Source organism: Phytophthora cinnamomi (genome assembly GCF_018691715.1).
Source record: "Phytophthora cinnamomi strain GKB4 chromosome Unknown Contig107, whole genome shotgun sequence".
Lineage (NCBI taxonomy): Eukaryota > Oomycota > Peronosporomycetes > Peronosporales > Peronosporaceae > Phytophthora > Phytophthora cinnamomi.
The window spans coordinates 211,672-225,072 of NW_027151040.1; the positions used below are offsets into that span (position 1 = coordinate 211,672).

The 13,401-nt window shown below is 53.6% G+C and overlaps 1 protein-coding gene across 1 annotated transcript; it reads right to left on the reverse strand.

Moving 5' to 3' along the window:
* Positions 1-1,210: 1,210 nt before the first annotated feature.
* Positions 1,211-1,646, reverse strand: IUM83_17300 (uncharacterized protein; the record flags this gene model as incomplete). The annotated part of the gene is made up of 2 exons (XM_067942242.1): positions 1,211-1,304; positions 1,384-1,646. 2 exons carry the CDS (start codon positions 1,644-1,646, stop codon positions 1,211-1,213), a joined length of 357 nt encoding a protein of 118 aa, XP_067782346.1.
* Between the last annotated feature and the right edge of the window lie 11,755 nt (positions 1,647-13,401).

Genomic DNA, 13,401 nt, shown 5'->3' on the forward strand with positions numbered 1-13,401 from the left:
ATCTCGGTCCGAGAAGGCAAAATCGATATTTTTGATTGGTGAGCCTAGCCCGAAATCGTCCGAGGAATCCAGTGGTGGTCTCGGTTTTAGCTAATTCGGGCTCTAAATGCCCTGTTTTGCCTTATTTGTGTGGCCACTCCCGTGTAAAGTGCTAATTGTGCCAAATGGTTAATTAGTAACATTTGGTACCCCGCCGTCTCCCCTTTATACCTCAAGTCTTTCCTGCGCTGCGCACGCCGATATTGAGAACTCGTCAGTGTGATAATTTCTATACTAGACACAACTTTGCCAAGACGATACTTGCATTTATAGACGACGAGATGAAAATGCTAGGAACCGTGAGAATATCACTACAGGGTAAGTGCATTAGCCCCGAACTAGATGCAGCTAAAGCTCGAATGGACGCTTCTCCGCGCGGGTCATGGGAACTAGTTGCAGCTATCGATGTACCGACAGGCTGGGAAAAACTACAGGATGCTCACAAACGTGCTCAGAAAAAGCTACCTCCTCACCTTCAAACAGCTTATGTCCCACCGAGTACAATAGCGACCAATGCTGGATACGTAGTATTCCGCGACAAACGTACGGTCATTTTCTATACGAACGATCTTGCTGGCACACCGTTACAGCGCATCCTCCGCGGTGATTCTCCAGAAGTTATTATGTTGTGTCGTGACCTTGCCCCGCTGCGTCGCTGGACGGGAGACCAAGTATTGCACCGACAGACGTTCCAAGTACCTGCCCCTATCGTGGCCTACAACATGTTCATGAACGGTGTAGATAGAGTGGATCAGTTGAGAAGTACCAACCCATTCCGACGAAAAGAAAAGCGCTTGTCGATGGGTATCCTTACATGGGCTGTCGATTTAGCACTTCTAAACGCTTTTGCGCTGTTCCAAAAGATTTCTGGGCCGGACTTTCCACACGTCACACTGCGTGAATTCAAGAGGCGTGTTGCAGAGAAGTTGACTGGCGTCCAGCGAGCCCGATTAGAGAAATCACGCCGACAGCAACCTGCACCAGTTGAGCCACTGAATCAAGTATTAGGAGCCGATGACAACTTGCATGCTCTTACGCCAAACTCGAGGAAGGAGTCATCAGGCAAACTTACCTGTTACTTGTGCTCGCTAAGAGGCTTCTCAAAGAAGGCGCTATTTGGTTGTACTGGCTGTCACCGTGGGTTCCACATTCCCTGCTTCGCTGTGTTTAACTATCGAAACACGCTGACGTCCACCTCCCTCACTGTCCGCTCTGCGCTGGATGCCGTGTGCACCGCGGCATCTGGAGACGCCGCACAGACGCGACTGAAGAAGAACAAGACGATTACATATATCGATCAGCTAGAGCTTCCTTAGCTACACGATAACCGAATTAATACAGTACCTAATGGTGCCATTCAGGTTGTCAATCTGCTTCTCCACACAGCGCGGAGCAGCAACCTCCATGGTCTTGCAAAGTAATCCATGTTTCAGGTAGAAACAGAGATGCAGGAGAGAGCGCTTGATGCGCCGTGGAGTGCGCCTCTTGTGCATAGACGTCAGCATTCGGAGCCTGTTGCCGATGATTTCCTTGCTGTACTCCTGCCACTCGCAGGGCGCGTCGCCACATGAACTGCACACTGGTGGGGAGGAATCGCTGTGCGCCATGCGCTCTGTTTCGAAATTTCAAACTGATGGGTAGTACCGTGATGCACACTGGGAACGCCACGTTTCCACCAACAGCTGCCTGATAGATCAAATAATCAGTAGGGGCGCGCTCTCATTGGTCTAGTAACAGGTCTGCAGCGGGCCTGTTAGAAGCTCTGGTAGTGAAAGGGTTAACCCTTTCACTAGCGTAATGGGTTACTCTGTCCCGACCGATAATCCCTCTATGCAATTCATTTTCCGATTTACGATTCAGTCCACAATTCATAGCTCAATTCATTGAACTCTTGGCGCAGCACCAGCGCCAGCCATCCTAACGCTGTGATTCTGGGGACTTTCGTTCATGGATGGATAGCAGGCAGCTTATGATCCTCATCAACATTCACATGCACATTTTACATCGCCTGCACCAACCTTCGTCATGACACGCCCAATTGCCCCCCCCCCCCCGCGCACTCAGTCGCGGTGACATCCGGCGGCATCGCCCCCTTTGTACCCATGTGTCATAGAGCCCCGTCTGATCGAGCCTGTATATATCACCCCGCCTCCTCGTGCTCAATTCACAGAACTGGGCCCAGCACGCGGAGGTCGGCAAAAAGATGCTGTGTGGAAGCTGGTTGGCGTCGACGCAGACAACACGGGGTGGTGTCTGCGCTGTGGTCAGCTAAGTCACACCCAAGGCAACAACCATGCCGCCCGCGTCCGACGCTACGTGTACGAGAAATGTGTCGAGCCTCCTGTGCAACCGATGATCACAGACGCGTTCAAGCGTGCATTGCCACCCGGTGAGCTGAAAGAGTTTCATGCGTGTTTTACTCAGTGGATTTTCTCTACGGGAATGGCCTTCTACAAGGTAGAGCATAGTGCGCTGCTAAAGGCCCTGCAACAGTTGGAACCTGGCACCAAACTGCCGAGCAGTTTTCAGCTTGCGACGATCTTACTGGATGGAACCTACTCCAAGTCGCTGCTAGAGATGCACGTTGAGCCGGAAGATCACGTCGTGACTATAGTCACCGACGACTGGACGGCATCAACGGGCTGATTGTCATCAACTACGTCACCGTCTCAGGAAGGAAGACGTACTTCTTGGAATCAAAGTACACGGGCTCCTAGACGCACGACGCTCAACTCCACAGCACTTCGGGGCTTCCTGCCCCACGAGCGAGAAGAGGTCACGGGCGGCATGCCCCGGATCGCTGCACTGCGCGTGACACCTGTTATCCATATCTTGATCATGGCGTGCCCAACGAGTGACCTTCGTCGCACACGCGCAAGGCTGTACGAGCCAAGGCTGGTCAGCGGCTCGCAGGCTTCCGAGAAGATAATCGAGACTGAGTGGTCGCTTCTCGATGTAGCATCTGACCTGCTAGACCAAATAGTATCAGGTTGTGTACCATTGATCAAAAGAGGCAGGGAGGCTGTTGAAGTAGCCTCTCTGACCTGCGGTACACTGTACCCAGAAGGTGATAACCAGTCATCCCAGGCCCTGCATAAGCTAATTCAGTAGAGGTTACTATAGTACAGTGAGCAAGAGTATATATCTCGCTATCTAGTCATCCCTCCAGCGCTAAACACCTCAATTTTATCATTTCGCCTTTTGCTGGCTTCTCCTCAACCTACTCTCTTCTTCTTTACACTCTAACGCTCCAACGCTAACCTCCAAATAACCAATTGAGGTGTCTTCACTGTTTAGTTAGCAGTACATGCTGCGTTAACGTCCGTACACCCGTTCGAGGTGTCACCACATGAACACTGGGCGCTTTTGTACAAGGTCTGCGTAGATGGTCCTATCTTTATTTGTGGGTGTTGCAAGCTGCTGTATTGGTGGCCCTTACTGTACTCTCACCAATGGATACATTGAAGTGGGCCACCACAATGAGTGGTCCACACCTACCCAAAGATCCTATTGGTAGAAAGCAGCATCTTTCTACCAATCAGAGACATGCATATTAGCGGGGTTCTGACAGCCAGCCGCTGCCAACCCCTTCATAGATGATAAACAGTTTTTAGCAGATTTTAGAGGAAGGTCAATTTACAAACAATACAGTTCTCATTTTACCTAAACTAGTCTACTTGGAATCCTTTTATTTGACTTATTATACTTTGTGTACTTCAAGTATAATTAATTCAAATTACTTAAGTAAACTCCTACGCTTCCTCATACACGTAGCGCGACGTGTAAGCTAAAGTAGTGAGCCAAAGTAGGCCCACTACACCTGGTAGCACTTTGTAGTCCGTCCAACGACCGACTACGTGACGTTCGTACGAGGTGTACGAACGCGGAGCCGAGAACCACATGAGCGCGGAGGTGCCCATGGAGAGCTCCAACACGCCTGCAACGCATGTTGCACGCGCTGACTGCCCCCACCTGTCCGACCCAGAGTGGGAAGCCCTCCAACGACTGTCAACAGTCATTGGAGAAGCGGCAATAGCTACGATGCTGCGTACGCTATCGCCGACGGAGCAACATGGTGTTGCTCTGTGTAGTGGGTCTAACTTGACTCACTACTTTAGCTTACACGTTGCGCAACGTGTATGAGGAAGCGTAAGTACTTAGGTTAATTATATTTGAATACACAAATATAAGTTAGCCTCGCTAAAACTGTTTATCATCTATGACAGTGGCTGTCAGTACGACACCGATCCTCACTTCGATGTATCCATCGGTGTGTCTTACACCAATGTGAGTATCAAAACGAACATAAGTGGCTTGCAGCCACTTGTACGTGTAACCCCGTTACACTCTGGGGTTCATCATGAAGGAGCAGCGTGATGCTGCTTCCTCAGTGACGGCGTCGTCAGGGACGACACCGCGTGCTCAATCATTGAAATTGTGCGTAAGCAATTACGTGGGAAGAGAGGGCGAGCCTCTCCTCCGGTGGCTTGTCGAGCTCGACACAGCCATAGCGGCTCGACGCATCGTCGACCCGCTGTCGAAGGTCGCGTTCGCCATGTACTGCCTTGGCGGACGAGCGAGGAGTTGGACGTACGGACGCCGACTCTCCGATCCTACGTGCTTCAGCACGTACGAAGTATTCAAAGAGGAGCTCAGACAAGCGTTTGAGCCCCCGCAAAATGAGTTCCGGTCGAGGGCGGAATTCCTCGACCTGCAGCAGGGTAAGCATGACGTCCATGCTTACGCACAGCGTGCACGGTACTTGGTCTCGAACATCGTGACCAATCCGATAGACGAGGCGACTAAAGTCGTCACGTTCATGAAGGGACTGAGAGATGGGCCTGTGAAGACCTACCTCTTCCGAGAGTACCCGAGTACTATCGAAGCTGCGATTACTTTCGCAATGCAAGAAGAATTTAGCCTGCGGCAGACTAAGCTGCATGCGAACGTGCCGAGGCCGCAACCGCGCCTGGTAGTGAGCACGAGAGGTCCGGAACCAATGGACCTCTCGAATGCAACGGCTGCTAGTCACCAGCAGCACGGAAGTAATGTGCGATGCTTCCGTTGCGGAAGGATCGGTCACTTTGCCAGAGAGTGCACGGCGCCCGTGCACTACAATGGTGGCCGTCGTGGCGATGCCGGGCATCGCCGCGAACAAACAAAAAACGCGAACATCCAGTAGGCGCGGGGCGCCCTACTGGTAATGCAGTCACGCGTGCCGACATCGGGCACGCGACACTGAGGACTGCAGCCCCAGTGAGACCAGATCTCGCTGTAAGAAGCAAGATGACAGGCCGAACCTAGTCATCTTGAAGGTAACATCGAAGAGAGCGAGCGACTCTCTTCGCGCTTTGGTAGATTCGGGCGCGTCGAACAACTTTGTTCGACTGCGGAGTTTACCGTGTCTTGACTTCGAGGAGGTAAAGGTACCTCGAAGTCTTCTGGGAGTTGGATTGGCAACAGGTGCCATCGTGAAGACCGAGAAGCGCGTCGTGAACGTGCGCTTCTCGTACAAACAACGGGTGTTTGTCGAACACTTTATCGTCCTGGACCTGGACGATAAGTTCGACGTGATAATGGGCATGCCGTGCAAGCCACGGCATGATCCGGAAATTGATTGGAAGAAGCGCACGCTCGTGCGCTTCGGTCGCGACTGCGGAACAGACAGCGATGGCCCTGTTACCGCAGCGCACGCACCAACAGGTGCGCGCGACTCACCAGTCGAGACAGCGCTTAATGCTGCTGTCCCGGAGTGCCCAAGGGGTGCGCGAGGATGCGCACAAGTGGGATCCACGTCGGCGGTGCTGCCGACGTCGGGAGATGAGGATGTGTCGGTTCCGGGAACCAACACTCGTGTTCAAGTACGCATGGGACAATCCCTGATCCGAAGAGGTCGGGTTGACGACGACGCGTCGACTCCGGGAGTCGACGCAACCTCGGTGATGAGGGGCTCCGCCAATAACTGGCGTCGAGGTGACGAAGGCGTGTCAACTCCGGGAGTTGACGCTGCAAACAGTACGGACGGTTGCAAACGTCCCGTACTGACGCAATTTGCATGCTGTCGTGCAGCCGGGCTGTACGACGAAGCGCCATGCGATCAAGCCGGGCTTGATATCGCGCGCCCGCAGACAGGGTCTGCCGGCGAAGGAACACATTTCCGTGCAGCCGGGCTGCACGAAGGAAAATGCGGTCAAGCCGGGCTTGATACCACGTGCCCGCGGACAGGGTCCGCCGGCGAACAACCGCCCATGGCCGGGTCTGGACCAGAAGAAACACCGTGCGGAGCCGGGCTCCGCACAACAAGAAGACGGCGCACGCGAAGAACGCTGCGCAAGTCTCGGTCCGGGACCGAGACGCTACAAGAACTGCCTGCCGGGCAGACAGAGGCGGTGACGCCGAATGTCAAGACGCTAAGCGTCTTGACGCGCACCGATACTGGATTCCAATATCGTGACATGGAACTCGCTAGTCCTCCGACGACGGCGTCGGAGTTGACTTCGCTTCCAGCCATGAGCTGGAAGCGCTTCATTCGCGACATGCACGATGGACGCATCGAGCAAGTCTGCGTTCTTTCGGACAGCGAAAGAACGGAGAGCGAGAACGAAGGGCTGAGGCAGCTCTTCATGGGAAGTACCACTGCGAGTGAAGACACTCTCAGTTCGAAGACGAAGCGAGAGCGCTTCGAGGATCAAGGTTGGGACTCGTTAAAGTCGAGTAGTCCCTATTACGAATTGTTGAGGGAGTACAAAGACGTACTCCCGGAAGAGATTCCTGCGGAGCTTCCGCAGGATAAGGGTATTCAGCACGAGATTGATCTCGTGCCGGGCACGAAGTACTGTGTCACGCGGCAGTGGCCACTGCCGCGAGAGCAAGTAAAAGCGATCGACGACTTCTTTGAAAGTCGTCGCAAAGCAGGACAAGTGCGGGAATCAAAGTCCCCGCACAGTGCTCCGACGTTCTGTGTCAAAAAGCCACAGGGCGGATGGCGCATCGTTCATGCGTATAACAAGCTGAACGATGCGACGGTACCGGCGCAGACGCCGATACCGCGAAAAGATGTTATCATCGATTCGATGGCCGGGAGCACCGTTTACAGTGCTCTCGACTTGCGAGATGGATTTTACCAAATCCTAATGCGTGAGAGCGATATCCCCCTCACGGCCGTGAGCACGCCAAGCGGCATGCTCTGGGAGTGGCTAGTAATGTCACAGGGGCGTAAGAACGCCCCTGCGACCGTCAACAGGTGCGTGACGCACTTGTTGCGCTCAGTGCGCGACTTCGCACCGAGCTACTTCGATGACGTGTTCATCCACAGCCGAGATGTGGACGGGAAGACCGACGTAGAGATGCACAGGGTGCATCTCCGGAAGCTACTTGAACTTATGTGAAAGCATAAGCTCTACGCGAACCTGAAGAAGTGCATCTTCGGGGCGAACCAGATACCCGTCCTCGGGTGTCTCGTAGGGAAAAACGGTGTTCGCCCTGACCCGGAAAAGGTCAGAGTGATCAATGAATGGCCAACGCCTTCAAGTGTCAAGGAACTGAGGCAGTTCCTTGGCTTGGCCACATACTTGTGCAAGTACGTGGAGGATTACGCGGGCAAGATCCGCCCGCTGTCACAGCTTCTTAAGAAGGAAGCTGTGTGGAATTGGACAACCGATTGCCAAAAGGCATTCGATGCAGTCAAGCGGGGCTTGACTGCATCGATCTTGGCAGTGGCTGACCAAGATCGCCCATTTCACGTCGTATGTGACGCATCCGACTTCGCGATCGGATGCGCGTTGATGCAGCACGATCACGAGGGCCGTGATCGTGTCGTCTACTACCAATCGCGTCAGCTGAAGCCAGCTGAGCGCAACTATCCGGTGCATGACAAGGAACTCCTTGCCATGAAGTACGCACTCGCAAAGTTCCGAGTGTATTTGCTTGGAAGTAGATCGTTTGTGGTCTACACCGACCATGCTTCACTGCGTACCGCAGTGAAGTCACCACACATTTCACAAAGAATGGCGAGATGGCTCTCATTCTTTGCGGAGTATAACTTCCGGGTCGAATACAAACCCGGAAGATTGAATGTAGTGGCCGACGCGTTATCACGTCGACCGGACTACGCAGAAACTGCTGACGTCAATGCCATTGACATCATGCGATCGAGAAAACCCACATCGTCTCTGTTGGACGATGTGAAGGCCGCGTACGCGCACGACGCGGACGCGAAGCTCTTGTTGGCCTATGGCACAGCGCCTTCTGACGAGTCCCGCCAGAAGCTGCCCAAGCACCTTCGAGCGCGTGCACACCGCTTTCGTGTGCACGACGGAATACTGTTTTACAATGCAGTCGACGACAACGCGGATCGCGTTGTCGTGCCGAATGATCATGACCTGCGACTCAGGATCATGTACGAGTATCATGATGCCCCGACTGCGGGACATCTCGGACGTGAGAAGACTTACGTCCTTCTCACGCGCGACTTCTACTGGCACCACCAGTATAAGTGGGTGCGCAAGTACATCCGTGCTTGCGAGGTATGCCAACGCGTAAAGCCTGCGCCATTCGCGCAGGCTCCACTGCAATCACTACCGACTCCGTCGGAGTGTTGGAAGTCCATGTCTTTGGACTTCATCTTTGGTCTTCCCCCGGATAGCGGAGGGAACACCGGTGTTGTGGTCTTTGTAGACCGCTTCAGCAAGATGGTACATCTTGCTGCGGTGCCAGCAGAGGTGACCGCGAAGCAGACGGCCCGTCTGCTCGTTGACATGGTGTTCAAACACCATGGCATGCCGTCCGATATCGTGTCGGACAGAGACCCGCGCTTCACAGCGCATCTGTGGCAAGCAGTGTTTACACTTCTTGGGAGCCAGCTTTCAATGTCGACTGCGGATCATCCGCAGACGGACAGTCAAACCGAGCGCGTGAATCGCGTGCTCGTCGATATTTTGAAGAGCTACGCTCACTCGTTCCAATACTGGAGCGAGTGTTTATCGATGGCAGAGTTTGCCATCAATAACTCAGTGCATGCCTCGACCGGGCATACACCGTTCTACGTGAATGCCATGCGGCATCCACCCCTGCCGAGCTTAATCGGAGGGAATGGCTCCCACTTTAAATGGGGGAGGATCTACGATTACACCCAACAGCCGCAGAAAACCGCTGACACATACACAGTGTCAGCTGCAACAACAAGAGGACAAACAGCGTCTCGTTCGAAGCAGGCGAGCTAGAATGAAGACAATGGGCTGCGCAGGGCGCAGACCTTGGCAGGAAAAACCAAGGGTCGGTGCAGGGCGCAGACACCCAGAACAAGGAGAACGAGTCTGTACAGGACACAAACTCCACAAGTAACATGGACCACGGGTCTGCGCAGGGCGCAGACACCGCAAAGAACCACGCAGAGGCCGGGCCTCTAGCGGAGAGCGAGCTGAATGACTTCAGCTCGGATGCAATCAGTTTCATCACCAAAAGACAAGCCGTAATTCGGTTTGTCCAAGACACAATAGCAGCTTCTGTTGATCAACAGAAGCTGAACGCAGACAATGCGGGCAGAGGCAACACAAATGAATTTAAAGTTGGTTCATTAGTTTTGTTAGCTACACAAAACCTGCCTAGACATGCAGTTTCGGATTTCGGAGCAAGCAAGCTTGCTCCGCGCTTCATCGGGCCGTTCACTGTGTTGGCACGACACGGCAACGCATACACGCTAGACATACCGTCTAGCATGCGCCTCCATCCGACTTTTTATGTCGGACGGCTGAAGCCATACCTGCAGCACGAGCCATCTAGCTTGGCTGACCCGAAGCCTCGGCAGGAGCCGAGGCAGAAGCGGAGGACTTGGCCTCGGCAACGAGCAGCCTCTCCTCCAGCGCGCGGACGCGCTGGAGCAACCCCTTCCTCTGGGTCCCCAGCTCGACCTGGATATTCGAGGCAGTCTGCGAGACCGCCGCGACTTGGGCTTTCTGGTTCGCCAGCTCCTGTTTCAGGGCGGCGAACTCAGCGCCCTGCAGACGCTCCACGGCGGTCACCCGGTCGTGGAGAGGTGCATACTGATCAGCCCGGGGCTGATCATACCCGGGGCGTGTTCCCACCCCCGCCACCGCCGATCCGTGACGCCCGCGGCTCAACCCGCTGGATTGTTGAGCGGATTGTTGACCATAGTATCCCGAAAACGAACCCTCAAGGAGCTCGTTTTCGTATTCGTTGGAGAGGATTTCCTCCTCATCAAGATACATGGGAGCCGCGGAACGTCTTGCTGGAGGACGTTCCGGAAATGGTGAGGGCGTACGAGGAGCAGTACGCGCTGGTGCAGCAGAAGCAACACGAGCGCTGTGATCATCGCTAGCGCCCGAACCCTCACGTGCTAAGAACTTAGCACGGAGCTCTTTGAGACTCTCGGGCACACGAAACGACGTGTACCCGTTCAGGTCGCGGTCGCTCAAGCGGACCGCGCCTGGGAAGCACTTCGTGCACTGAAAGCCCTCGGGCACAGCGCACGGCACATTTGCCTCCTCAGCAGCAACATGAAGTTGCTCCAGCTTTCCACGCTTCGAGTACGTCTCGAAGCGATCACGCGCTTGCTTAATCCGATCACGGTAAGCACTCGGCCTCTTGTTGAAGTTTTCAGCAAAGGCGTTCCAGCTTTGACAAAGTGCCTGCCATTCGGGCACTTTGCTGCGAGAAGAGGTCTTCTTGCTTTGAAACCATCGGAGCTCATGAAAGAGTCCGATGTAGTAATCGCGCCTTTGATGCGTTTCCGCATCAAAGTGCAGCTCGGCAGCCACAGCGTCATCTTTGATGGCGCTGCATACGTACAGCGGCACCTCATTCGGAGGTACCGAGTTCCCAAACCGGTCCGCAATCTCGGATGCGGACGGCATCCACGGATCCCGCGCTGCAGGTGCAGCGCGCGCGCGGAGAGCCTTGAGCTTTGACATCACGCGCTGTAGCAACAGCGCGCGGAGTACTGAGAGCCCCAGCGGAAGCGAGTGGGGTATCACTCTCAGTTCGCGAACGCTTCGAACTCGAAGCGTCCGATTCGTCCCCTTCACGCGGACGAACGTTCTTGGCGTGAGGGTCGAGCGATTCGCTCGACACTGAGTCTTTACGCTTTGAGGGCGAGTCCTCCTCGCCCTCCATATCTTCATCGTCGTCGTCGAAGTCGACGACGTCGCCGTACTTCGCCTTCTGGCGTTCGAAGTAGTCGTCGATGGAGAGATGACTCCCCACCGACTTTGTGGACTTCTTCTGAGGCGCGCTCATCGTTGAATGAGCGCGGATTTCTTCTCCTTACGCGGAGAATTGACGAATGGTCAATTCCAAAAGATTGACGTGCGGGGACCCCACGCGTCTAACCTTAAGGGGGGGATGGTGTAACGGGGTTACACGCACAAGTGGCTACAAGCCACTTGTGATTTTAACAGATAAGATATCTGTTAAAGGTTTTAGATACTTCCTCACATTGGTGTAAGGCACACCAATGGATACATTGAAGTGGGCCACCACAATGAGTGGTCCACACATACCCAAAAGATCCTATTGGTAGAAAGCAGCATCTTTCTACCAATCAGAGACATGCATATTAGCGGGGCTCTGACAGCCAGCCGCTGCCAACCCTTTCATAGATGATAAACAGTTTTTAGCAGATTTTAGAGGAAGATCAATTTACAAACAATACAGTTCTCATTTTACCTAATCTAAGTCACTTGGAATCCTTTTCTTACTTAACTTATATTTGTGTATTCAAATATAATTAACCTAAGTAATTACTAAGTACTTACGCTTCCTCATACACGTTGCGCAACGTGTAAGCTAAAGTAGTGAGTCAAGTTAGACCCACTACACTGATTGTCATCAACTACGTCACCGTCTCAGGAAGGAAGACGTACTTCTTGGAATCAAAGTACACGGGCTCCTAGACGCACGACGCTCAACTCCACAGCACTTCTGGGCTTCCTGCCCCACGAGCGAGAAGAGCTCACGAGCGGCATGCCCCGGATCGCTGCACTGCGCGTGACACCTGTTATCCATATCTTGATCATGGTGTCCCCAACGAGTGACCTTCGTCGCACACAGCAACGTTGTGCGAGTCAAGGCTGGTCAGCGGCTCGCAGGCTTCCGGGAAGATAATCGAGACTGAGTGGTCGCTTTTCGATGTAGCATCTGACCTGCTAGGCCAAATAGTATTAGGTTGTGTACCATTGATCAAAAGAGGCAGGGAGGCTGTTGAAGTAGCCTCTCTGACCTGCGGTACACTGTACCCAGAAGGTGATAACCAGTCATCCCAGGCCCTGCATGAACTAATTCAGTAGAGGTTACTATAGTACAGTGAGCAAGAGTATATATCTCGCTATCCAGTCATCCCTCCGGCGCTAAACACCTCAATTTTATCATTTCGCCTTTTGCAGGCTTCTCCTCAACCTACTCTCTTCTTCATTACACTCTAACGCTCCAACGCTGACCTCCAAATAACCAATTGAGGTGTCTTCACTGTTTAGTTAGCAGTACATGCTGCGTTAATGTCCGTACACCCGTTCGAGGTGTCACCACATGAACACTGGGCGCTTTTGTACAAGGTCTGAGTGGATGGTCCTATCTTTATTTGTGGGTGTTGCAAGCTGCTGCATTGGTGGTCCTTACTGTAACGGGGTTACACGCACAAGTGGCTACAAGCCACTTGTGATTTTAACAGAAAAGATATCTGTTAAAAGTTCTAGATACTTCCTCACCTTGGTGTAAGTCACACCAATGGATACATTGAAGTGGGCCACCACAATGAGTGGTCCACACCTACCCAAAGATCTGCCTGCCACTCGGGCACTCTGCTGCGAGAAGATGTCTTCTTGCTTTGGAACCATCGGAGCTCATGGAAGAGTCCGATGTAATAATCGCGCCTTTGATGCGTTTCCGCATCAAAATGCAGCTCGGCAGCCACGGCGTCATCTTTGATGGCGCTGCATACGTACAGCGGCACCTCATTCGGAGGTACCGAGTTCCCATACCGGTCCGTGATCTCGAACGCGGACGGCATCCACGGATTGCGCGCTGCAGTTGCAGCGCGTGGAGAACTGAGAGCTCCAGCGGAAGCGAGTGGGGTATCACTCTCAGTTCGCGAACGCTTCGAACTCGAAGCGTCCGATTCGTCCCCTTCACGCGGGCGAATGTTCTTAGCGTGGGGGTCGAGCGATTCGCTCGACACTGAGTCTCTGCGCTTTGAGGACGAGTCCTTCTCGTCCTCCATGTCTTCATCATCGTCGTCGAAGTCGACGACGTCGCCGTACTTCGCCTTCTGGCGCTCGCAGTAGTCATCGATGGAGAGATGACTCCCCACCGCCTTCGGGTTCTTCTTCTGGGGCGCGCTCATCGTTGAAT